Source organism: Lytechinus pictus, chromosome 12 (genome assembly GCF_037042905.1).
Source record: "Lytechinus pictus isolate F3 Inbred chromosome 12, Lp3.0, whole genome shotgun sequence".
Classification (NCBI taxonomy): domain Eukaryota; kingdom Metazoa; phylum Echinodermata; class Echinoidea; order Temnopleuroida; family Toxopneustidae; genus Lytechinus; species Lytechinus pictus.
The window spans coordinates 2891403-2916336 of record NC_087256.1 but is presented as its reverse complement, the minus strand read 5'-3'; the positions used below and the strand labels follow the sequence as shown (position 1 = coordinate 2916336).

General features: G+C 35.2%; 1 protein-coding gene across 1 annotated transcript; it reads left to right on the top strand.

Annotated features, from left to right (window-relative positions):
• Positions 1–3828: 3828 nt before the first annotated feature.
• On the top strand, positions 3829–24433 carry LOC129273199 (T-cell leukemia homeobox protein 3-like). The gene is made up of 4 exons (XM_064107837.1): positions 3829–4712; positions 7427–7513; positions 9294–9513; positions 23857–24433. The coding sequence occupies exons 1-4, from the start codon at positions 4163–4165 to the stop codon at positions 24431–24433; spliced, it is 1434 nt and encodes a 477-aa protein (XP_063963907.1). The 5' UTR covers positions 3829–4162.
• The last annotated feature ends 501 nt before the right edge of the window (positions 24434–24934 follow it).

Sequence of the window (24934 nt, the reverse complement as noted above, 5' to 3'; positions counted from 1 at the left end):
GTATATTGATACTATATTACGTACCGAGCTAGTACTCATACAGGAAATAAATGAAAAGGCATTTATTTTTTCACAAGCGCAGATGAAGTCAATTTGAAAATTTTTAACTGTAAATGTTAAATAGGTTAGAGCCAGTTTGTAAAGTAATTTAGAAAAAAAAAGTATTTTTTTCTCTCTCCAGGCCCCTAGAATTACATTGTCTTGTTGACCTGAAGTTTCACGAGGGGAAGCTTTTTATTTATTGATATATTCATATTCCACAAATCATCAAAGTACATTTCGTAATAAATCATTTTTACAATGAAAAGATGCATCAACTGCATAAAACATACAGGGTTAAAACGTACCAATGAAATGAAGAAAGGGGAGGAGCCTACTAAAAAGCAAAGCTTGTAAGATGTAGACCCCCTATCAACATTTTATACAAGGGTAATAAGATATAAGAAGAGTAAAAAATAATCAGCGAAAAATTGATGAGTTCTTTAAATCGGTTCAGATTAGCTGCCTCTTTTATTACTCTGTCCATAGAATTCCACAGTTTTGGTCCTGTGAAAAATACAGTTTTGCTGGAAAATACTGTTCTACTTTTAGGAAGTGATAGTCATTTGACTGTCTCGTATTACATGAATGCAAAGTATTGTTTCTCATAAATTTATTTTGTAGGACATTAGGCACTCTATTTCTATCTAGCTGATACATGAATTGGAATAGTTGTAAGCGGTACGGGTCATAGTACATTCTTTTCATTACTTAAAGGACAAGTCCACCCCAACAAAAGATTGATTTAAATAAAAATTAAAAAAAGATCCAACAAGAATAACACTGAAAATTTCATCAAAATCGGATGTAAAATAAGAAAGTTATGACATTTTAAAGTTTTGCTTAATTTCACACAACAGTTATATGCACATCCTGGTCGGTATGCAAATGAGGAGACTGATGACGTCATCCACTCACTTTTCGTTTGTATTTTATTATATGAAATATGATATATTCTAATTTTCTCCTCATTGACAAGTGAAACAAAGATTAATTCCTTCCTGAACATATGGAATCGGCATTTTTTAATACTATATGGTTCAGTCAAGTTGGTTCTCATTGTCAAATCTTTAAAAAGTTAAATATTGCATAATTCAAACAATAAAAAACAAAATAAATAGTGAGTGATGAACATCATCAACTGACTCATTTGCATGTCACTGAGTTGTGCATATAACTGTTTTGTGAAAAATAAGCGAAACTTTAAAATGCCATAACTTTATTATTTTACATCCGATTTTGATGAAATTTTCAGCGTTATGCTAGTTTGATTTTTCTCTATTTATTCAAACCAACATTTTTCTGGGGTGAACTTGACATTTAAGGATACGTTTCTGACGAAACAATTCATCCGTATGAGCTCTAAAGGACATATTGCATATAATTCTCAGTAGTTTTTTTCTGAAGTAGCAAGACTTTGCTGAGTCTCGTTTGAGAGGCATTTCCCCATGCCAGAATCCCATAATTAAGATGTGGTAGAATTATTGCACAATACAACATGGATAGCGTCTGTGCTGGAAGAACGTTTTTAAGCTTATTGATGACTCCAATATTTCTTGCCAAAGTTTTGCAAAGATTGTCGATATGAGCATTCCACGCAAGTTTGTTATCAATAGTAAGACCTAAACATATTGTTGTTTACACTTCCTTGATTTCAGTATTATCTTAAAGTATTTTATGCGGCAATGACTAAAAGGCATATATAATTAATTTTTTGCAGATTCAATGACAGTTTGTTGGCTTTAATCCAGTTTGTTACTTTTTTTAATTCGGAATTCATAGTGCTCACAAGTACATGCGGATCATGATGTTTGTAGAAAATATTGGAATCATCAGCAAAGAGAATAATTGAGAGAACATGAGATGAATTTTTCATATCATTAACATAAAGTACAAATAGCAAAGGGCCTAGAATACTACCTTGTGGAATTCCACAGGCAACTGGCCTTGTTGGAGATTCTGATTCATTTACGGTAACAAACTGAATTCTATCAGTAAGATAAGTCCTAAACTATTGTAAAGCTGTCCCTCTGATACCGTAATTTGATAGCTTACATATTCAGTTTCATGATCTATTGTATCAAACACTTTTGAGAAGTCGAGGAACAACCCTACGGTATGATCAGAATTCTCAAAAGAAGTAGGTATTTTATTCATTAATGTCAATATAGCATGAGTTGTATTATGTTTTCTCTAAAACCGAAATGATTATCACATATAATACTATATTTCTTAAGAAAAGCAACTGTCCTTTTATAAATTATCCTTTTTAAGAATTTTGAAAACGACGTTAACAAAGATATTGGGCGGTAATTACTAGTAATTAATTGATCTCCCTTTTTGAAATAGGTATAACTTTATTTTCATCTACGGTTTGACCCGGTTTGACTGTTTATCACGTCAAATGCCACGATTTTGTCCGCAGCCTATAAGGTCACTGAGGTCAATGGAGTAATTTTTTCTCATCTTCTTACTGTTCTTAAATTCATATATATAGGTTTTTACATGGGTTTCTTATGGTTCATCTCTAAAGGTAGGCTTCTATTAGAGCGAGTACAAAATTGGGAAGGGTCTGGAAGCAAAGTCCAGTATTCTTTCAACGCCAGAGATAGAAAATCTTGGTCTATAAGAATGAATGAATGTAGGTCTACACATTGGTCTGGGAGTGACCAGTCCAGAAAGTTTACGGGCCTCATGATTGCAGCCGCACAATGCAAACAAATGTTAGAATCAATGCAACTTGCCATATCTATGTACCATTGCTAACAATTACAAGTCTTCCTACAATACCACCTCTGAAGCAGTAACTAAATGACAGTTTGAATGGTTGCTATGTAGGCCCTAGTGTTTGAAGACTTGTGATTATTAGCAATGGCACATAGATACAAGTTGCATATACCATTGCGCATTGTTATGCGTATTTCTGCCTCCTGTGACATCACAAGAGGCAAAAATTATATAGTGGATTTTCATGGGTTGGGGCTTAGTATGATACAAATTAAATAAAAAAAAATATATATTGAAATTATATGATGCACATCTAAACTGAAGAGGTAATGATTTAGCGAAGTCGAGACTCGTACACATTAACTGAAGATAACATGAACTGTATATCAGGGGACCTTTTAAAGACGTTAAATGTTTCCTATAAAATCGATTATAGACCAGCTTGGCTTTAAACCAACGAAAAAATTCTACCATAAACAGAAACAGAAGCTATGATACAAAAATCTTACGAAAAACACATTATTTAATTCACATAAAAACGGCAAGAAATTAAATGGTTCATAATTATGGTTCTTATATGCTTACAATTCAAGCACAATTACATTGGTTCCCTTATTTGAACAAGTTATGGACATCTGTCTATTCAATCAAAGTAGGTTAGGTAATGCTACCAAAATGAACAAAAATAACAGCTTGTTATTAGTAACTATTAGTAACTAACAATAAAGAATATAAACAAAGATGATCCCCATGTCAACTGGAGACGATTAACTATATAAAGTATTGTTATTTTTAGCCATTGGATGCTCATCCGTTGTTATATCAGGAAAAAAGCATACTATATTTTCCCCTCTCCTTCGATTCATCTCTCTCTCTCTATCATTTTAATTCTTCTCTTACTTAATCACATTTTGCATTGATGTTGTTAAAAACAATTCTACGCGCCGTCTATTGTGCGTGCGTCAGGGATGGATGGATGATGTTGCTTTCATTGATAAAACGGTACTCCTAAATCCCTGATCGGTGTCTCTTATAATGTGGAGGCGTGATCTTAGCAAGACCACTCAGAAAGGTTTCTACCTCGTGCGGAAGATTCACGCTACGCGGCTAACAGACAAGGATGGGCGACACGTACGGCACACGTGGCTAAAACACAACGTGATTGCTCACGTCATCTTTTTTATCCATATTCCAAGTTTTTAAACATCATCAATTGGATTAAATCGGTAGCAAGGGTTCTAGAGGAAACAGAAAGAGGCGAGAGTTACAAAGTGAAAGGGTAAAAAGAAAAAGCGGTGAAAACCAGGAGAGAAGGTTGAACAGAGCGATTAAAAAACTTGAGTGGAAAACGCACTCTTTATGTTTTTGTTCTAAATATAGGAATCGGTGAGAATAAATGTTGCTTTCAAGCCTAGATATGGATATTTGTAAGATGACGGATCGGGACGATGGAGCTCATGTAGAGATCGTGAGTGAAGGGGCTGCTGGTCGAGAAAAGAATGAGAACATGGACGATGATGAAGATCGCGAGATGGATGCGGAAAGACCCAGTGCTCCAAGAGTAGAAAGACCACTCGCGTTCAGTATCGATCGGATACTTGGTCTCCCTGGTTATACATTCCAAAACAATAACCCACTTCATCGTAACTATTCATCTCTTCGTATCGGTACCACCACCGAGAATGTAGCCCGACGGTCGCCCGAGACCGTCCCGAGTGCTAACAGCGGTAGAGGCGGGAGCAGGGGCTCGGGATCATTGACCCTTTCGACGACGTCTGCTATACCTTCTTCTATGGTTCTAGAATCTGAGGGAATAAATAGCGTTAGTGGATCTCATTCTTCCGGGACCCTAATACGAGTCCCTGCTCATCGTCCAATCCCACTGACTCCCAGGTCATATTTTCCATGGATGGAGACCAGAAGATTCCCTCGAGACAGGTTATCAGGTAAGCAAGCTATTTATTGAATATCAATTATATGAGTTCATTCAAGATGGCGGATTTCATGTCGTAATAGCATTTATTAGAGAAAAAAATAACAATGCAATAGTTAGTAGTAAGTAGTTAAAATTGTATTTATTCGAACAAACAACACATGACAGCCCAAAGGCTGAAATTCATGAAGTTTTCATTGATAATAATTCAAAATTAATTACACAATGACATTTACATTATTTTTTAGAGTCGAACAATTGTTAAATAGACTCAATTCAGTGAAGTAAACATTAAGTCTCATTACAACTTATAACTAAAGGTTGGAAAGAGTAGCCTCAAGAAAGAGAGTAGGAAAGAAAGAAAGAGAGGAAGGAGGTAGAGAGGATAAGATAAAAAAAAAATTGTTTTTTGTTAAATGATGAACCATGGGATGGAGAGGTGGGAACGAGTTGGAATGAGTTAGAATGAGGGAATTAACAGATTGATTAAACAAGAAGAAATAGGCGAAGTGTGACCAAATAAGACAAAGAAAAGAATATTAGTTTTGCCAAAGAAAGCATATACAGTAAACTTAGTGGATCGGAGAAGAGATACACAAATATTCATTTGAAAATAATGCAAACATGGGAATATAAATTATTTAATTATTTTCTTCTGCTCTCTGCCCTTTTCTAGCCCTTCATATTTTCTTTAAATTGTTTACTGTCTTGCATATTATGTATACAGGCGTATCCCACCACAAGCCTTTGCTCCTAGAGTCTTACCCCTTCTTCTATAAACATAGCATGTATGTAGGAGGCCCCCATCTAACTACTTTAAGTTTTTTTTATATATAATGTTCTGTATATTCTTATGAGTGATTGTGTCAGATATCTCATAAAAATTTGAAAGGAATATATGATTTTCTTGGGAAAACCTCAGGCGGTCAAAAAAATGGTGCCCCATGTCTGCGCACCCATTCACTTTACACACGATTCTTACACATTCATTTTCTTCACGATAAATTGATTTTGTATGAATTTATGTTTACAAAAGCGTAGAAATTTGTGAAATGGAGGAAAATAAATGTTTAATTGAATTTAATTGGAAGTGAATAAATTGAGCATGAGAAGTTTAATCAACTGAATCAGTAAAGGAGGAAATCATTCAAAGACATGGAAAAGAATTGAATACAGCAGCATACAAAACAAAACAAAAACCGTAATATTGAAATTATATTTTGGTATATGAGTATTGGTAAACTAAAACCAAAGTACATTTTAACCTTATCGATTAGATAGACCAGGTTTTTTTTCTACCTGTCTTTCAATTGTGTATTTTACGTCCTGATTTTTCTTATATGAGTGATTTTACAATACTGGGGAGGGAAGGTGTGACGTCAGACTGAAAATATAAATTCCTTTATGAAAATTTCTTAACACACTGAGTAATCAATAAACATTCATACGATATCCATATTATCAGAGGAGACAGTTCAAGCAGTCCCCGATGATTATGAACATAATTAAAAAACTCTTACGTAATGAGTTTATATTGGCATTTTTATGAAATATGCTTGGTGTCCGCCATAATGTTATATGAGTTAAAGAATTAGCTTATTTTCTTCATGCAAAACTTCAACATCTCCAAGTTTTTAGTTTGTAGTTGCATATAATTATATCCTGTCAGTTAAACATGGCTGTGTTCATTTCTTCTCAGATTTCTCCTACCTCTGAAAATGCATGGAACATTTTGTTAAACAGTGTCTAAACGTAAACACCAAAATGAAACTGGCTGCCACATAGACATAGACATTTGTGCTATAGATTCTTGCATATGAGTATTTGATTGCAGATTCTAAAATTAACAGAACTATGACCCCTGCAAAATGCATGCGGAACATGTGTTGCGATGGACACCAAATATTTCCCCTAATTTCAAGTACCCAGAATTCATTTAGTAGATTTTGAAAGCAATGTCCCATTGTTTATCCATTATTCAGGGAGTTCTTCAAATTGAAGAAATTTTTACTCTTGGGTATTTCAATTGCTAGACCATATTCTAGCTGTGCTGCGGAACATTTGTTACCAAAAAACAAGGTGGACACCAAAAGTAACGCGTGTTCCACTTATGGAAAATCAGTCATTTTGAAACCTTTAGTTACAATGTATGTGCATTATTGTTTTGCAATTCCCTGCATTCCTGACATAATAGCAACATAATTACAACAAATGCGAACAAACTATGTATGAAACATGTGGATAATTTTCATCACATGTATATCCTGTTTGAGCATGTCACATTTTGGTGTCCTCATATTGACTATTTTCCCCATAAAAAGCCTTGTAAATTGAAAATTACTTTGTCTTTGGGCCTAATTTTATCTGTACGACCTCTTGAAAATTTTAACACATTTGACCTTAAAATGTTTGAAATATGACATGTTCAAAACTCTATGGCAATATCTCTTCACTATCATAAAAATACTCGTATGGAATAAGAAACCCCTCTCAATTTTGTTTTCTCTAGGCCGAGGATTGTGGGGCATCACTATCGTTCTTTCGGTTTTTTATTTGTACAATCGAATTATCCACAGAAGCTCACTTTCTCTCCAAAAGTAGAAGAGAGAAGGCCTAGTAGTAGAAGTAGTTTTAGATGTAGTATATGCCTAGTAGTAGTAGTAGTAGTAGTAGTAATAGTAGTAGTAATAGTTGTTGTTATTGTTTTTGTTTTTGTTGTTCTTGCAGTTGTACGAACTGGCAATGTTTGTGGTTGTGGTGATGATGGAGAAATACCACTCGCAGAAGTAATAGTTTTAGAAATAGAAATGAGAGGTATGATTTAATAATCATTTGTAAGAAATGAAATGAAATAATAACTTGTATCTGTAATTTATTTAATATGAATCATTTATCTTGATAGTAGTTTACCATCTGAAATGAAAGTGGAGCATTTTTGTGCTTCCTAGTTAGTTCCGTCAAAAATTGTGAAAATATATAAAACGAAAACCAAATAAAATGTTAATGTCTTGACAAGTCGGCCAAAATAAATGACTGAAATCGATCCTTTTCAGCTAAAAAGATATAAAGAAAATTACATGTTGAATAATGGCCGGTACTAATTAATATCTTCCGAATATGGCAAGATAAAGTCATTATTCAGAACGCTCGCTTCATAAAGTGCATACAAAGGGTTATATTCCACAATTTTTTTCATTTCGCACTCTACAAAAGCATCCAAGAAAATTTAATTCGAACAGAAACAGAAGAGCGTATTACTTCCTGTGTCATAGGTTGAAACGCTCTGGGAATTATGGGAATCATATGGGAAATGTTCGATGAAACCCAGAGTAGGAAGTCTCGAGGCGTTTCCACACCCTTATAATCTTCATCCTTTTGTCTCTATTTTAGTCTTCTACCTCAAAACCGTTTGTCAATGACTGTATAAGCAATGAATTTATCATTGAATTGTTGATTTACTCATGCCTATTTCGATGTTCAAGAGCATACAATTTATGGTATTACTTTTCATTTGTAATAAACGTTGATATTTTCCTTATCCATTATCTAGCAAGCTATGAAAATGAGTACGCATGTTCACTGTTAAAACATGCATCTTTTTACAAGAAAACAAATACCAAAACATTCTGAAAGTTTTCTGAAATCGAACAGAACATCAGTAAAAAAAAGTTAAACATTTGTATACTTTTAGACCTCATACTTATTATCTGTAATTCCACAGAGTGCTATGTTTACAGCTTTGTTTTATATCATTGTGAATCTTCAAGCCGCAAACCACCGGAATACTTGGGTTTTCAATAAATTTTCTTTCATTTATTTTAGTATAAAATGAAATCCCATCACTTCTTCTTAATCTGCTGCAGGCAGAGGGAGTATAATTTTTTAAGCGTACAATAATATTTAAGTTACATTTTTATGGTTATGAGTTGTTTATTGTGAAAATATTTTTTTTTTTAACGCGCAAAACATATTTCTTGTGATTGTATTTAGTTCTAGTTATCTAGAAATCCCATTCTATTAATTATGTTTAGAGGCATACAATAACCTTAATTGGGCTGACTATTATAGTTTGACACAGTTATTGACAGACACGTTTTTTCACATTTTGATTTCATGTCTTCTAAATAAATGAGATATTCGTTTATCTAAATCGGACATTATGTGCTCATGACCATTTACTTCTTTCCAAACATTTAAAAGCATTTATTTTCTTCTAGAATGATAAAAGTAAAGTGAAACATACACTCGGAATGAAGAAATTGTATTGCAAATTCACGTTTTAGATGAAATGAGAAGAAAATAATCTAGTTTGTTATTTAACCGACAGAAAAAAATGAGTACAGCTGGATTTCACGTTTATCACTTTCTCAAATGTATCCAGACTCCGAAATGTTACAGATGAATGTATATAGAAACCTTTGATATGCTTGTCTTGTATTGTCCTACCAGTATTTTGATAGACAGAAAACACATCAATCGAATGACAGAAAACACATCAATCGAATGACTCTTACTAGATGCAATGATGTATTCTTTCTTCTTCCTTTTCGCCATCTCATCCATTCCACCGATCCTCATCGGATTCCCATGGCAGTGGTACCGCGTCGGATCGGGCACCCTTACCAGAATCGAACGCCGTCTAAACGCAAAAAGCCGCGGACTTCATTCACTCGGCTCCAGATCTGCGAGCTGGAGAAAAGATTTCACCGGCAGAAGTACCTCGCCTCCGCCGAACGAGCCAGCCTGGCTCTATCCCTCAAAATGACAGATGCCCAGGTGAAAACATGGTTTCAAAACAGGCGCACTAAATGGAGGTAAGATAGAAAGAATTTCATCGTCAATTGTTTTTTTTTATTATTACTATCATTTAAAAGGATGGTAGAGAATACGAAAGATAGAGAAATATTATGTGGTTGGGTTTGCTAGATGACAAACCAGTCATCTTGCTGTTCACAGGTTTCTAGGAATCACTCAAACTTGATTTTATATCACAAGCCAATTGAGGACAATTTTCAAAGCAATGATACATTGAATTCATCACACACTTGAAATAACACTGGTTGTCGTTAGCTAGTACTGTCTTTCGATGAAGATAAGTAGAGATAAATTTCATTTTCACAACGAATCAACAACCGTGACAATTTTAGAATGATGTTTCTCTATGATCCTCACTAAGTATCACATAAATCAATTCTCATAAAACAGACGATCAAAATTACTGAAAGGCAAATATTCATATATACCGGATATCTTCTTTGCCATACATTTTATCAATACGTTGCAACATATATATTCTTTTTCCTTATGTAAGAAAAGATCATTATCCTGAAACAAAAACCTATATTACATTTTTTTATCAAGTGGTTAGACCAAACCCAGATACCGATTATGTGGTGAATAAAAGCGATGTTACAAGGCATGAAACTTGTATTATTTACATCGTGCAATAATCTATAAAAAAAAAACATCGATCAAACTGCCATTTTATTGTTCTCTTTCTAAACGGACAGATTGTATTGCAATATAATCAGCGGTACGGCATTTACTTTTATTTGCGTGGTACAGTGTGACAATACTGATTAATATGCCTTCAAAAATCCATCATTATTATAAAATAAGGGAGTGTCTAGATAAACGTTACGGTCGATAATAATTATGTAGAAGAGAATTTACCAGGTCTATCAGAATCACCTCGTTTGAAAATGATTATTGCGTTAATTGTGGGAAATAAAACATAAAACTCTTTAATTTGTTTCTTTCACTGAATAGTCAAGAGGATAATATTTTGATGTCGATGCTTTTACAACTAGTTTTGTACTGAAATCAGGTCTTCCAACCCCTACCAAAATAAAAGAAAAATAGGGAAAAGCAATCGGTTAACTCTAAATATCTCGAATTGTTTATGAAAGTTAAGTAAAATAAATATTAATGAAGGTGTAGTTATCCATTTCCATCTCCCTTAATTACTGTTTCTGTTCATTAATACGAGGCAAAACCTAAGGTACATTAAATATTGTTGTATTATAATCTTAGTTATATTGTAGACGCATGCATAATCTAGATCTGTTATAGCCCTATAAAACAGGAAAGGGGTCTTGATGGGAGTTAACATCATTTTTAGAAAATATAAAAACCGAGAAGATTCGTTTTATGACTTAATCCAAGCAAGGGCAATGTACCCAGTGTATTTTAATTTTATAAATAATGGATGAATTTCATTTTACTTTATCATAGCGTTATTCATGTTTCATGTCTGGGCAAAAGATCTTTATCAAAAACATTATACAGCGCGTCCCAAAAAATGTTCCTCCGGCATACGGCTCAATTAATTCCAAAATATATTATTCTTCTCAATTAAATGCAGAGAACTAGATAGCTCGTTTCATTTGCTAACTTATGAAAATTCCATACGTCTCCCTTCAGCGGTTTTGAATACACATTCGGTTATGTAAAAGTGGTGCATTTCAAGCCAATGCATTCTGAGTTTGCAGCACTGCTGCATCTAGCATGATAAACCCCATTTTAACATCCAGGATCTGAATCGGGACATTTCCCTGATCTGATCAAGCTCATTAAATCACAAAAGAAATGTACAGCATGAAGTTTGTTGATGATTGCTGCTGAAGCGAGACCAATGAAATGTTACAACATGAAATGGGCTTTCTATTTCTTCACATTAAATAGAGAATACACTTAATTTCAGAGATAATTCAGCCGTATGTCATAGAGACATTTTTTTGGAACGCCCTGTAGACTGCCCATAAAGTATCACTGCAGTTCACATCAGGTCGTGTTGGACTTTCTTATATTTTTATGTACTATCATTAACTGTGATATTTTCACTATGTTTTGTTACTTTGATTTCATTCTGTTGCATTTTGTTGAACGAAAATGAATAAAATCTAAAACAAAATGTAAGTTATACATATCTTTTTCACTATTCACTGTGAATGTTCATTCTTTTAAATAACTTCTAATTTTTGAGGGGCAACAACATTTGCATTCCACAAAACAAGAGAAACATATTAGTGAAAGTCGAATACTTTTTTCACATTTTCATTCCTGTAAGATTTATTATTTGCGATATGGTATACGTTTATACAACCCTACACTCTAAACAATTTTGGGTAAAAATGCTCCACGAGGATAATTATGTGTCCAACCAACATAGGGCATTTCTTTGGGGCATTTTTATTTATCCATGCAGTGTGATGAAAATGTTGCCCATTCTAAAGTAGTTGCTGCTTATTTTTTACCTTACCTGACAATATGCTTCCCGCATGGTAGCTGGTTTTAAAATTTACCCAATATTTTTCAGTGTATATAATGCAATTCTAGAGAATCTCAATGACATTACCAGTGCAATGACAGACATAGTATTTCATACACAGTATCTATGAGTAAAATGTGCAAGAAAAATGCTCAAATCGAAGTCGAATGCCAAGGAATTTTACTTCCCTTATTGGTACAAACAATTTCTCAAGCAATAAGACAAAAATTTCAGGATAAAAAGCATGTACAACCATTTGACTAAATTCATAAGATGACTTAAGAAGGTCTCTTGTCAATTTTATTATGAAAGATAAAACAAGTTTGAGCCGTAAATCTGATCAGCCCTTAAATTCGAATTTATTTTTATAAAGGATCAATCATTGGATATTGGTTATAAAGGTCAATAAACATATTTTGTAAATTTATATAATAGTACAATACAATTCACATAAAAAACATTTTCCAAAGCTTTATACCTGCAAGCTTTGAACTCTTTTCACCGGATTTACGTCTCTGATATACAAAATTAAGTTTTCTAACTTAATTTGTTTAGTCTCTGATATACAAAATTAAGTTTTCTAACTTAATTTGTTTAATCAATTTTTCCACACAAAACCTTAAATGCACTTTTTTCAAAGGCTTCCATCTTAATTTTTTTTCAAAATTATGTATCAATATCTACCTATGCCTAGATGCGTGCGTGGTGGTGGGTGTGTGTGTTTTTCAGTTTCTCACATTCAAGGAGGAGAATGTATGATATTCACTCTCTCATTTTATTACTGATCGAGGTTGCTTTTTATGCAAACTGCATTGTTTATGATGATCCTATTACGAGAGCAGAAGATTACGATCCATTCATATAGACACTCTATGAAATTATTATGTTCAGGTAATAATAATAATATATTCTGATTTTATATAGCGCTTAATACATCGGAAAGGAAAATTTTGAAAATTTGCTTCTTTTCACAAAATTTAAAAACAGAGTACACGTAATCATACAGTTTCACTTTATAAAATGCAAAAGTCCCCCATAACAAGTTCGATTGATTCGTTCCCTCGCTTTCGGGTATTCTAAAAAAGGCATCTTGCTCTCCCCCCCCCCCCCCCGCGGAAAAAAAATTATGCGTACGGCCATGTCCATACAAGAGGACCATTCTAACAAGAGCTTTCTAACTCAATTGTTAGGCAATTGCTAGGCAACCATGGATATTTATCTGCAGTATTGACTAGAATGATATTAATTTTCACGGTATCATATAAGAATTTTCATAATTCTTTTTTGTTGAATTGAATCAATGATGGCAAATCTCGCATTGGTTCTTCAACGATGCCGGATGACATGTAATATGCTTTAACGGGGACCGCGGAACGAACATTGAAGTGGAAGGGGCTGAGCATGCATAAAATTATATTTTGATGGCCATTTTCATTTTTTGTGCTGAAAAAGCCCCAGCCAGATGTTGCTGCCGGAAAATCGAATCCGACCCCTGCTGAAAAAAGACACAGGTGTTTTAAGCTAGGGACCTGGATTCGATTCCCGACATGTATATATATATATATACATAGAGAGAGAGGGGGGGGGGTAGAGTGAACAAAAAAAATCTGTCAGCTTGCAACGCGAATTTTTCACCGTTACGTTGTATCATAAAACGCATAATTTCTTAGATTATTGCGGTATTTTCACAGTAGGAGTTAGATGTAATCAATTGTATTTTTTCACGGTTTCCCAGTATAAATACGGTCAGTGTGTCAAGCGCACGGAAAGATCTTCGTCGCTCGCTCTGCCCCGTTCGTTATTTCTAAATCAGGATGGTTTAAAAAAAACAGTGAAGTGCGAGACTAGAGTCACAGTCAGTTGGAATACACTTTTTCCATCCAGCTGATCGATTGTTTATCTTTTGTCGTATGATCCTGACAATAAGAGCTCCTGTCTGAGAATTATGTATCCACTTAAGAAGTAAAAACCAAGCTGGTCACATGTACCTTTCTTCAAATATTCTTTTCATAAAAAGAAAATCTTTGAAAACGAATGATATTCTTTTAGTTTGTTTGTTTGTTTTGGGGAGAAAGTGTAAAAAAGGGGGTTTACATTCGTTATTTCGAATGTCCGTAATTCCGAAGATTCCTCATTCCGAAGGAGGATGATACATGTGTATGTTGTGGTCAAAGCATGTATTGCATCAAGAATTGGTGCTTGAATCAAACATCTTAGATTTGATTTTCTCTGAGCAATTGCTGCCTGATCGAGTGAATGGATTAAGAATGTTGGGGACTGTGTGTTGGTCACATCTGAATAACCTCCAGATAAGGGGATTATATTTAGGGGAAGTGGTGTCCTTTTTAACAGCTTCTGCTGGTTATGATGAAATAAAATCCCAGTGGGGAAAATGCCCTTTTTTCAAAAGGGAAAATGCGTCTTTTTTCAATTGAAATGTGCCCTTTTTTCGAAATTCAATACTCTTTTTTGAAGTACAACATAATACATTTCAGGTTAGAAAATAATGATTCTTTTTTGCTCGCGCTTCACGTTCGCCTCATTATCATTATTATGAAGTAAGGTACTCATCCTTTTTCTTGTAATGAAAATGCGTAGAATGTCCAGTTTTCAGTTTGGAATATCATAAATTTTCAGCTCGCGCTTCGCGCTCGCGTTAATTCTTTAGTTAGATACACATCTTTTTCATGATTACGAGAACTGCTCGGAATGTTAAGTTTTCATTTCTTATTGAAATGTCTAAAAGTTTGAGCTTGCGATTAGCGCTCGCAACACTTTAACAGTATGGCATAATTAGCCCCATAATTGACCAAAAAGCGAGTTTTAGAACTTCAGATTTGCAATTTTTTTCCAAACCGCATAAAAGCCTAGATATACAGGCCTAATAATAATCATATATCACTTCAAAAAAGCTTTGCTCAACTTAATAACTACAAAACACATAACGACATCACACAGATAATAATCTCATGGAGAAAATGTCACCAAAGGGCCCATTTTGACATTATAAGTGCCAAATTTTGGCCCCAAAAGGAAAATACGTTCCGCCGCGTCCCTGCCTTCCCAACTTCATAACAATTAAAGATGAAACGGTGTTTCTACCCCCCCCCCCCCTTCGACGCTTGTCGTTCCGGTTTTCCCGGCTTCGCAACAGATTATTTCATTTTTCGGATTAACGAACATAATGAACATTCGGAATAACGAACCTTATTTCGTTTTCGGACTAACGAACCTTCGGAATACCGAATGCTATTTTTTTTTCGGATAACGAAACTTCGGAATAACGATATTTCAAATGTTCTGATTAACGAACCCTTTTTCGTTTTCGGATTAACGAACATCGAGTTATAGGCAATGTACGTGTTTTGGAATTACGAACCCTCGGAATAACAAACCTTCGGAATTACGATGTGTAACCAAAAAAAGGAATTTTCGAATGAAATAAATGATTTTTTTAATTTCTATATTTGAAGAATAATACTTTGAATTTTGTTTTATCTACCCATCGAAGACGAATAGATTCCTGCGCACTGTCAAAGATAAATTATAAACACCCGCGCACGTGCACAAACGTATACACACTATCTAAAAAACCGCGGTATGTTTGAATGGTACTTTTACAATACCCTTAAAATTGTGATTATCGAAAGAGGAATCACATCCTACTACTGAAATAAAAAAAAAAATTATTGAATTAATTCCTTTTCAAGGGACCTGCCATAAAATCCCTCCTTATTCAAACTAGCATAATATATTGATTAATTTATTTGTATTGTCTAATCTGTAGGCCTACGTTTCATCCGTATTTTTTCGTCTGACAAATTGTCAGTTCTGATGATTTGCTTGATTTTGATTGGTTGAGAATCACAGATCCTAACTATGGGATAAAACTTGCCTTTTCTGATTAATTACCTATAGGGCTGGGAAGGGCAGTTACGCCCCGCTCTCCAAACCCGCCAATCAGGAGGGACAAATCCAAAAGTTAAATCGAGGGAGAAAACAATATACAGATTAAAAGCAAGAAAGGGAAAGGGAATGTATCAAAGGCTTTGAATTAAAAATGATTAAACGACTTAATCCGTCACCAAACTAAGCAAGAGTGTCGCTATAGGGCGAGCACATAATACGCCCGCCTGTAACGCGGAAAATGGAGTTATTGGCCAAGCAAGAAAAGTGAAGGTTGGCGACTTGACCTTTTAACCTAAAAATCAATAAGGCTTCATGGGATCCATTCTAGTATCATACAAACCAAATTATATTAGCCTATGTTAAGTTAAACTGAAGTTATCGCATTTACAAGGACAAGTTAACAGACGGACGGACAGACAGACAGACGGACGGTCGGACACCGAGCGTATAGGACGAGCGTATAAAAAGTGTGTCTTTGATTCAGCTTCCCTCTTTATTGCACACACCAACACACACACACACCAACACACACACACCCAACACCACGCACGCATCTAGGCATAGGTAGATATTGATATATAATTTTGAGAAAAAAAAAAGATGGAAGCCTTTGAAAAGAGTGCATACTCTAAACTCTGGCTTTACTTTAACTCTAGTCTAAAGTACTGTGTTTTAACTATATAGCTAACTGTGACACAATTCATATTTACCAGTAAACAAGTTAAGGTTCAATTTAACAAATCATAGGGAAGCAACGTAGAGCGCCTGTTTCGGATAGATCTCAAAGCGAGGGGTTCGAGTCCCGCTCATGCCGAAACTCGTCTAAAGCTAGGCTGACACGTGCACGATTCCGTGGCAAGCATTGGCACGACTCGAGTCGTGCCAGTGCGCAAACTAGTCGTAAACTGGCATGAAGTGTGCGTAAACCCGTCGTGACTGCGTGCCATGTCGGTACAAGAATTTTGAAATTTTAAAATTTTGGTGACGACAAAATTTAGCGACCGGGTCGTGAACTATGCGCAAACTGTTCGTGAACTCGTCGGGACGATGGGGGAGGATGCTTGCCAGTGCGTGGCAGTGCGCGCCATGTCACGACTGTCACGAACTGCCACGAGTGGTTCACAAGCAGCTCACGTCGAGATCACGAGTAGGTCACGACATGCTCACGAATTGGTGCGCATCGCAGCGTGCCCGTGCCTTCCCACTGACACGGGCACGTGTACTTCATGCATTGATGCTCGATCAGTTCACGACTAATTTACGCACCTTACGAATAGTTTGCGCATGGCACGAGCATCACGACGAGTTAATGAGCAGTTCAGGACTACTGCGCGACAGTTGCGCTCGTTTCGGTCAAGGGGTATTTATAGGGCTTCCTGGACACTGCTCGCAATTCCAGAAACGAACTAATAAAGGACAACGAATAAAAAACAACAATACCCCCCCCCCCCCCAGAAAAAAGAAAAAAAAAGAAAAAGGAAACAAAAAATAAACCAAAAAGGAAAAAAAAAAAAAAAGAAACGAAAAAGAGAAAAAGAATCCAAAAAAGGGGAATAAGAAAACGCAAGAAAGTCCCCTCATCCACCCTCTCCCCCCCCAAAAAAAAAAGTGGGCGAGACACAAAATCGCTTTTGCCTTGTTTGGTCTCATTTCAGTCCGTCCACTATGCACTATGCGCGTGGTCTACTTTCCATTTCGTCCACTCACCATTTCGTTTAATAACCAGTCGGTCCAATAGCAGATTAATCTACATACTATCTGGTCTAATTGGACTAAAGTGTTAATTGGGCGAAACGAATGGAAATAAATTGGATATTAGACCAACTGGTTATGAGACGAAATGGTCGTAGACGAACTGGTGATTAGACTAAGTGATTATTGGACCAAATGGTTGTTAAACGAAATGTTGATGGATGGCATTGCATTATACTTAATGAGGGTAGACCATCTGATCAGTGGACTAAATGGTAATTGACAAATTGGAAAGTTACCTCATTCCCCATGTCGTGGCCCACGGTACGCCACTTGGTCACGTTACTTTCCCAATGGTGTGTTCTCAAACTAAAGTTTGAACCCCAAACCTACCTTTTGCTGTATACGAAGGATATAAAAGAGATGTGGTTAATAGAATCAAAGTATCTCGAAACGAAAGGAAGAAAAGTCTTGGCTATCGAGGAAGCTGAAAACGAATGTTGCAATATGAAATCAATGATAAAGCGTGCAGAAGTAACACGTGTGTATTAGCTATCACTATATAACCAGATTATAATCACCGCAAATCAATTAAAAATAAAATAAAATCTATCCAATCGAATATTAAAGAACTAATGGAAGATTTGATTTTGTTCAATCTGTATTTAATATGATAGAGCTGTGCTATTGGTTTTGCCACTTTGATGTTTGAATAAGATAATTAAAACTAATTTCTGAAAATTCAGTACAATGTGCTCTTAATTATTTCCTACGCCTTCTTTAACTTGGCAAAACTATCTCCGTTTAATAATTCACAAACACTTTATAATGAATTTACCCCATGCAAACAAGCCGGAAATCGATATTATTACTTTATTATGTTACTGTAACGCTCGCTCTGGTCTTTGAAAGCAGACGTTTGTTACCATTAACAAACATTTAAGTGCTACTTCTCCTGATGAATTCATTGCCATGTTTTTTTTTTTTTTTTTTGGGGGGGGGGGGTATCATACGTAACTTTCATTCTTTGGTGGTCATGAATAATTTCAGATTATCCGAAAGTTTGGAATTACAAAGAAAAATAAAAAAGGGGTCGAAGAAATGCGAGCCGTTTTATCGATTATTTTGATTTGTTAAATAAAACATACAAATATTTAAAAAGGAGAGCCGTTTTATCTCAATTAATGACCACAGTAAACAGTTCACTCCCTTTTTTTCAAAACTAGCCTTTGATAATATTATGTTTTCAGAAAAATAATTTCGGAGTGTTTCTACGCAACAACAATTCTTATGTGAAATGAGATTGATCCACTCAGTCATGCGTGAAAGAGCACAAAGAGGGACTTGGTATTTTGGTCATTCGGGGGTATGAGGCGTGTTTCTGGAAAGAAAAGTGCATGTGATGTTTGTGATTAAACGCTTTTGATTATTATTTACTGTTCAGTAAGCTCAATTTCAAATTAAATATATTTCTTAATTTCGAATTGTATAAGTACAACCTATTAGGTTTGTTGAAAATTGAAAATCGAAACTCATGAGGCGATATGTCTTTGACATAATAATTTGTACAGGAAAAAACAGTTTGTAAAAGTATCGTGGTTAAGTGAGCAAAGTTCCTAAACAAAAAATAAAATTAAAAATAATCTTCGGAATTTTGAAGAGGACAATTATGATTGTGTTTAGTGCATGATTTGCCATTGTACAAGGGCCCTTAAGAATTAAGTTAAGATTAATGTTTGAAGCTTAGAGAACAATCATTACATTTTGTTTCATATACTAAAATGCTAATTACAAAATGTTCTATGATTCAGTTAATATTAAAGGGGAATCCAGCCTTTGACATAAAATGTTGTGTTGGGAAGGAGAAAAATAAATTAAACAGAATGGCGAAAGTTTGAAAGAAATCAGACAAGGGATAAGAAAGTTATAGCTGCTTTTAAATTGAGATCACTAATAGTATGTAGATTTCAAATTGGCAACTGGGTAAGTAAATTATGGCAAGGGGCAAGGACAACTTTCCCATAGGCCATGTACTTTATTATCAGGGATTCGTGGTTTTCTCCTAAGTACCCATTCCCCTGGGGCAGTAATCTAAATATAATCCAGGTATATTGTTTTATGTCCTCATGATGAAAGAAAAATATAACTTGAAATAAAACTTTTTTGGGAAAATGACATTTTAGCCATAATATGTATTGGAGTACATGGAAGAGTAGTCCTTGCCTTACATCACTATTACATCCCATATGCGGCCAATTTGAAGTCTCCATGGGTATAGTGATTACCAATATTTACAACTTTTAAAAAATCATAACTTTCTTGTTGTTTGTCCAATATTGTTCAAACTTTCACCTATCAACTTGTCTGATTTTTCTTTTTCTTATAAAAACAAGTTTTTATTTGGGTTGGATTCCCCTTTAATCAAAATCACTGTTGATATTTTTATCTTTCATAAAATAAAAATTGAATTACTAAAATATTTCTATGATGATATTAATTATTCATCAAAATTATTGTGGATTTTTTTTTATTCACTTTCTTCACTCGAACCAACATTCCTTAATAATTGATATGTTCACCGTATCAAAAATCCTAACTCGGTCTACAGTATCGCTTAATTTGGCCAAAGCAACGTTTCACCTATTTGTGTACTTATATTATGAGGGGAAACTATACGCATACATACACTGGAAGAGTATTTATGGTGTGTAAATCAAAGAGACCACATACTTGCATACAGAGATGTGTGCCTTGAATTGCAACGCGGTTAGTTCAAGGAGATATCTCTTTGGTTAGTTTAAAACCGTGATAATTGCATTCATTCGAAATGTGCACTTGCTTTCCAGATCCGATCTGTTACCTTGATCAGTCCTGATCGAGGCCTGTTTTCAGTGATATTTTAGATCAAAGTCCAGCTCGGCGAGGTAATCAAGGTCCGTCTCCCACAACGTCACTATACTTTGATCGACATGCATCTGGTTACTTCATGTTTTTTAGATCCTCAAAACATTGAAGTTTAGAGAGATTTCTCGATCACTCAGACTGAAGGACAAAGTTCGATCCCGATAACCGAGAATCCGAGATAAACCGACTATATCAAGGTTACATATCGGCATTCATCAAGAAGCGTGATACATGTACTTTGCATTCTCTTGTTAAATTGTGAACAATCATGGGTAGTCTAAACCAAATGGCCTTGTTAATTGATGTGGATAATGGTGTCATAATCAGCATATACATTTTATAGGCCCAAGTGAGTTACCTCTTAATGGTATTACTGGTGTGATAGTAAGAAGAATTGTAGCAGTTCTAGCAGTAATCGTCTCCCCGCTTTAAGATGGTTTAACACAATTTATCTTTAACGGATGCAACCACATGACTATAAGGACGCCAAACAACTTAATAACATCTACGTATAGTGATTGAGCAGGAACCTAATTTCATTTAATTAGTTAAAGATTCTGTAAATCTGCAGTACCTGGAGTATTAGAGGAGTGCGTTGCATGATACATATATTAAGCGATTTTCAATTATTATTAATTTTAAGCGATTGAAATCTGATTGGTCCAAGGTAAAATTGTCAATGAAAATCATTGACTATAAGTTTGATTACATGCTTCCCTGGATAAAGTATGTACATTATCCAGGAGACAGTCAATCTTTCATCCTGTGTGGTATAGACAGGTGATATCACCTTCTAACGTCTCATCTGAAGGTTCAAGGGTCATAGATCACATTGACCCCATCAGACTACACTCTTTGGTGTTCGGAAGATCCCAGTCCTCTTTAAAGAAACGTCACATACGTCATTTTCAAATGCGGATGATGATGAGCTGCTCTTGAATGGAGTCATCTTAGGGTAACGGGTACTTTGTCAAATAGACATATAGGTGATAAGAACGAAACACTGGCCACCCAGTCGTAGAATCGACTTCAAAAACTACTTAAAGCCTGTAGTTAGTTTCGATATATCTAAAGATTATTAATCTTCCCATTGAATTCATTGTCAGATAAAATGAAAGGACGCAATCTCAAATCTAATGTTCATGATCGAATATTACAACTAATATTACAATTTCAAAAAGGGTGATTATAATCCGACATGTTTTGTCACTTTAGGTTTAAAACCATTTTGTCGAACATTAAATGGGACACAGACTTCGGAATACACCCTTCGTGTGGGCCAACGTCGTATTATATACGAGTAGTAGTAGTAGTAGTAATAGTAATGGCTGAAGTAATATTAAAAGTTCAAATGATTTGCAGCAAAGAACCGAAATATTTACGAAGAAAATAACGAATGGAACGGAATCACTAAATCAAATTACATTAGTCCAATAAAATTAATAAGTCATAAAAGTCGAATTACGTATAACCAAGTAAATAAATCAGATATTATTAATAATTATGATAGAATACATTTTCAATAACTAAATTCATATGAAAAATATATATGAAAACATCTTTATGAGCAATTTCAAGTAGGAATTACACAGTTACATGTTAAATAATCGGTTATAAGATGTGGGCCTACTTCTAAAAAGATGTGGTTGATTTGCGTTCATAAATTTGATATCCGGGTAAAGATAACAATTATTAAGGATTACAGAACTCTTGTTATGATTGGACTTTTAGAAAGACAGTCCAGGGGCCCGTTGCAGAAAGAGTTGCAATCAATCGCAACTCTAAAAATCATGCGCAACTTGATTTTCAACCAATCAACAGCGCGCATTTGGGACTTGCGATTGATTTTTTGACTTGCGTTTAAACGCAACTCTTTCTGCAACGGGCCCCAGTTTACTCACTCAATCAAATATTTTCTAACCCAAGCCATACAGGCTTTGAATAAAGTTCGAGTACTTTGCATCTATTTACCCTCACCCTTACCCTTAACCCAGCGCCCCCGTCCCCATCTTCCATGTAAAAGGTAACACACATCTACGGTTTAGATAATCACCCTTTGTCTGTCTTTTGCCAAGTTATGTATTATCATCCTTTCCACACTTTCCCTACTCTTAATTTTTTTCTCCATGTCATCCATCCCCATCGTATCTTTCAATTATACACAGTCACACACACTTTTTTTCAACACACACACACACAATAACCCACACCCACATATGCACCCGCGCTCGCGCACACGCAACATCTCTGTTCTATCGATGTCCTTACATTACATCTTTTTCAACCATAAACAATACTAACCAGAATGACATACTTGCCAGCTTTGCCTTCATTTGTGGAGAAATATCGCTAGAAAACCATGCCAAATGTCTTTTTATTCGGAATGACCAATACGCATGTCTGCTGTTCTTGAAATATGGTATCTGATTATACAAAGAGACTTTTCAAAGAAGAGCGAATGATTTCCTGAGTAGGCTTAACGGCTCTTACCAAAAATAGATGAGCACTGTTATAAATGCAGATATCAATCTTTATTCATTCATTCAATTAATTCATTTTTATTATAAAAAAGAGATCTATCTGCATTGTTACCTTCTATAAATCACATAATGCTTTGTGAAAAATGATAGTACCCAAATAGAGAGACATTGTTCGTTATTATTTTAGAGTTGAAACATTTTACTGGACTGCAGACGGCTTATGATTATTCTTGTCGCAGTTGTGTTTAATTGACATTTAAAAGTGGAAGTTATCCATGATTTCATAACTAATCCTAAGATATTGCTCTGTAAGCAATCTAAATATAATCCGCGTAGGAATGCATGAATCGAAAGCTTTTGAATAATCAAAGAGCACAAAAAAAGTGTTCAAAGAATGTGGTCAGGCAAACATTCCTGATGCAAGTTCAACACCTATACCTAATTGTAATTATAATTACAACAGTATTTATTGTTATGTTCAAACTCTATTTCGTATATTTGTATATCTTTATCATTTCAGGATGTGGTTTTCTTAGAATACCGCAGTTTTATATGGTATTTTATAACAGAAAGAGCGATCGAATGAAAAAAAAATAGTTTCTCTCGCGCATTTATATATGTACTATATATGAGATGAAGGTAGAATCCATGGAGATGTGAAGAAATAACAAATGTGGAGTATAGTATCATACTTTAGATCGGGTAGCCAATGGCAAATACATTGGTAGTTGTAACCAATTTTTTGTATTGATCATTTCAATTGGCTAGTGGTTGACCAATGAAATTGGTACTCATTGACCAAAATGATGTTGCTTTTAATAATTCCTTTTGAGAATCATGAGAGTGAAGAAACAATATTAGGATTACTTTTGTGTCCTTCTTTTCTGTTTCAAATTCTACAGGCGACAAACAGCAGAAGAACGTGAAGCCGAGAGACAGGCTGCAGCTCGTTTTATGTTCTCCCTTCAACATGAAATGATGATGAAGAACATGCAAGATCCACCACCACAAGACCCATTGTGCGCACATAACGCGTCTCTGAATGCCCTTCAGAATTTACAACCTTGGTTGTCCAAAGTCCACGGAGGAAAAGTCGCGTGTAGTTCGTCAAGCACCTCTGAGACTTCTGCTTCAGCCCAGGGAGCGCCCTCAACCTGCTCAGCATCAGCTAGTGCAGGAGCCCCGATGCTCTCTTCATCAACTAGCTCATCTGGCTCTGTGAATAGCATACCTGCTCGGTATTCTCAAGAAAGCTCATCCGATGATGAAAGGCCGTCAAGACTAACTGATAAATCCCTCCCTCGAGAATCCTTAAAAGCATCCAATAAAAGCCGCTCCTGCGATGTAGACCTCTGTACCTCTCCTCGAGATGTCCCATCCAGCAGTCATGTGGATGAGAGTGCTGAAACTCTCTCCGATGATGGATCAGGGATCGAAGATTGCTGCCATGAAAGTCCGCTGATGCATGGCAGGGACTGAACAACGTCCGGTCTCAACAACTTGTTGTAAGGCTTATCTCCGTGTCTAAAAACACTGTATTGTTCCAATGACCCCCCCAAAAACCCATCAGAGTCACTTGGTGATCTTTTCCATCTAGCCAATATCTAATTGGAGCAGATTCTCCGTCCCATACTGATAAAAAATGTATGGTTTCTACGAAGTTGTCTGATCTATTCCATCTTTGTTCATTGGCATGATGCCAGATTTTTATATTCAACTTTCTTATTTATCTTCTCTATTTTGTTTCCTACCATCTGATCTTTATTTTTATTTTGATCCCAATTCAATTACATCTCATTTTCTGAAGTGTGTTCTTTTAAATGATAGTATGATTGGATAATTCAATATGATTGTGGGAAGTGCAATTTGACGTCTGAAATATTTCATGGTGGTTCAATTCCATTGGCTTTTATTCTATGATAATTGATAAACCGACAAGTCGATTAGATGACAGGGAGCAGTAATATCAAAGGGGCGTTT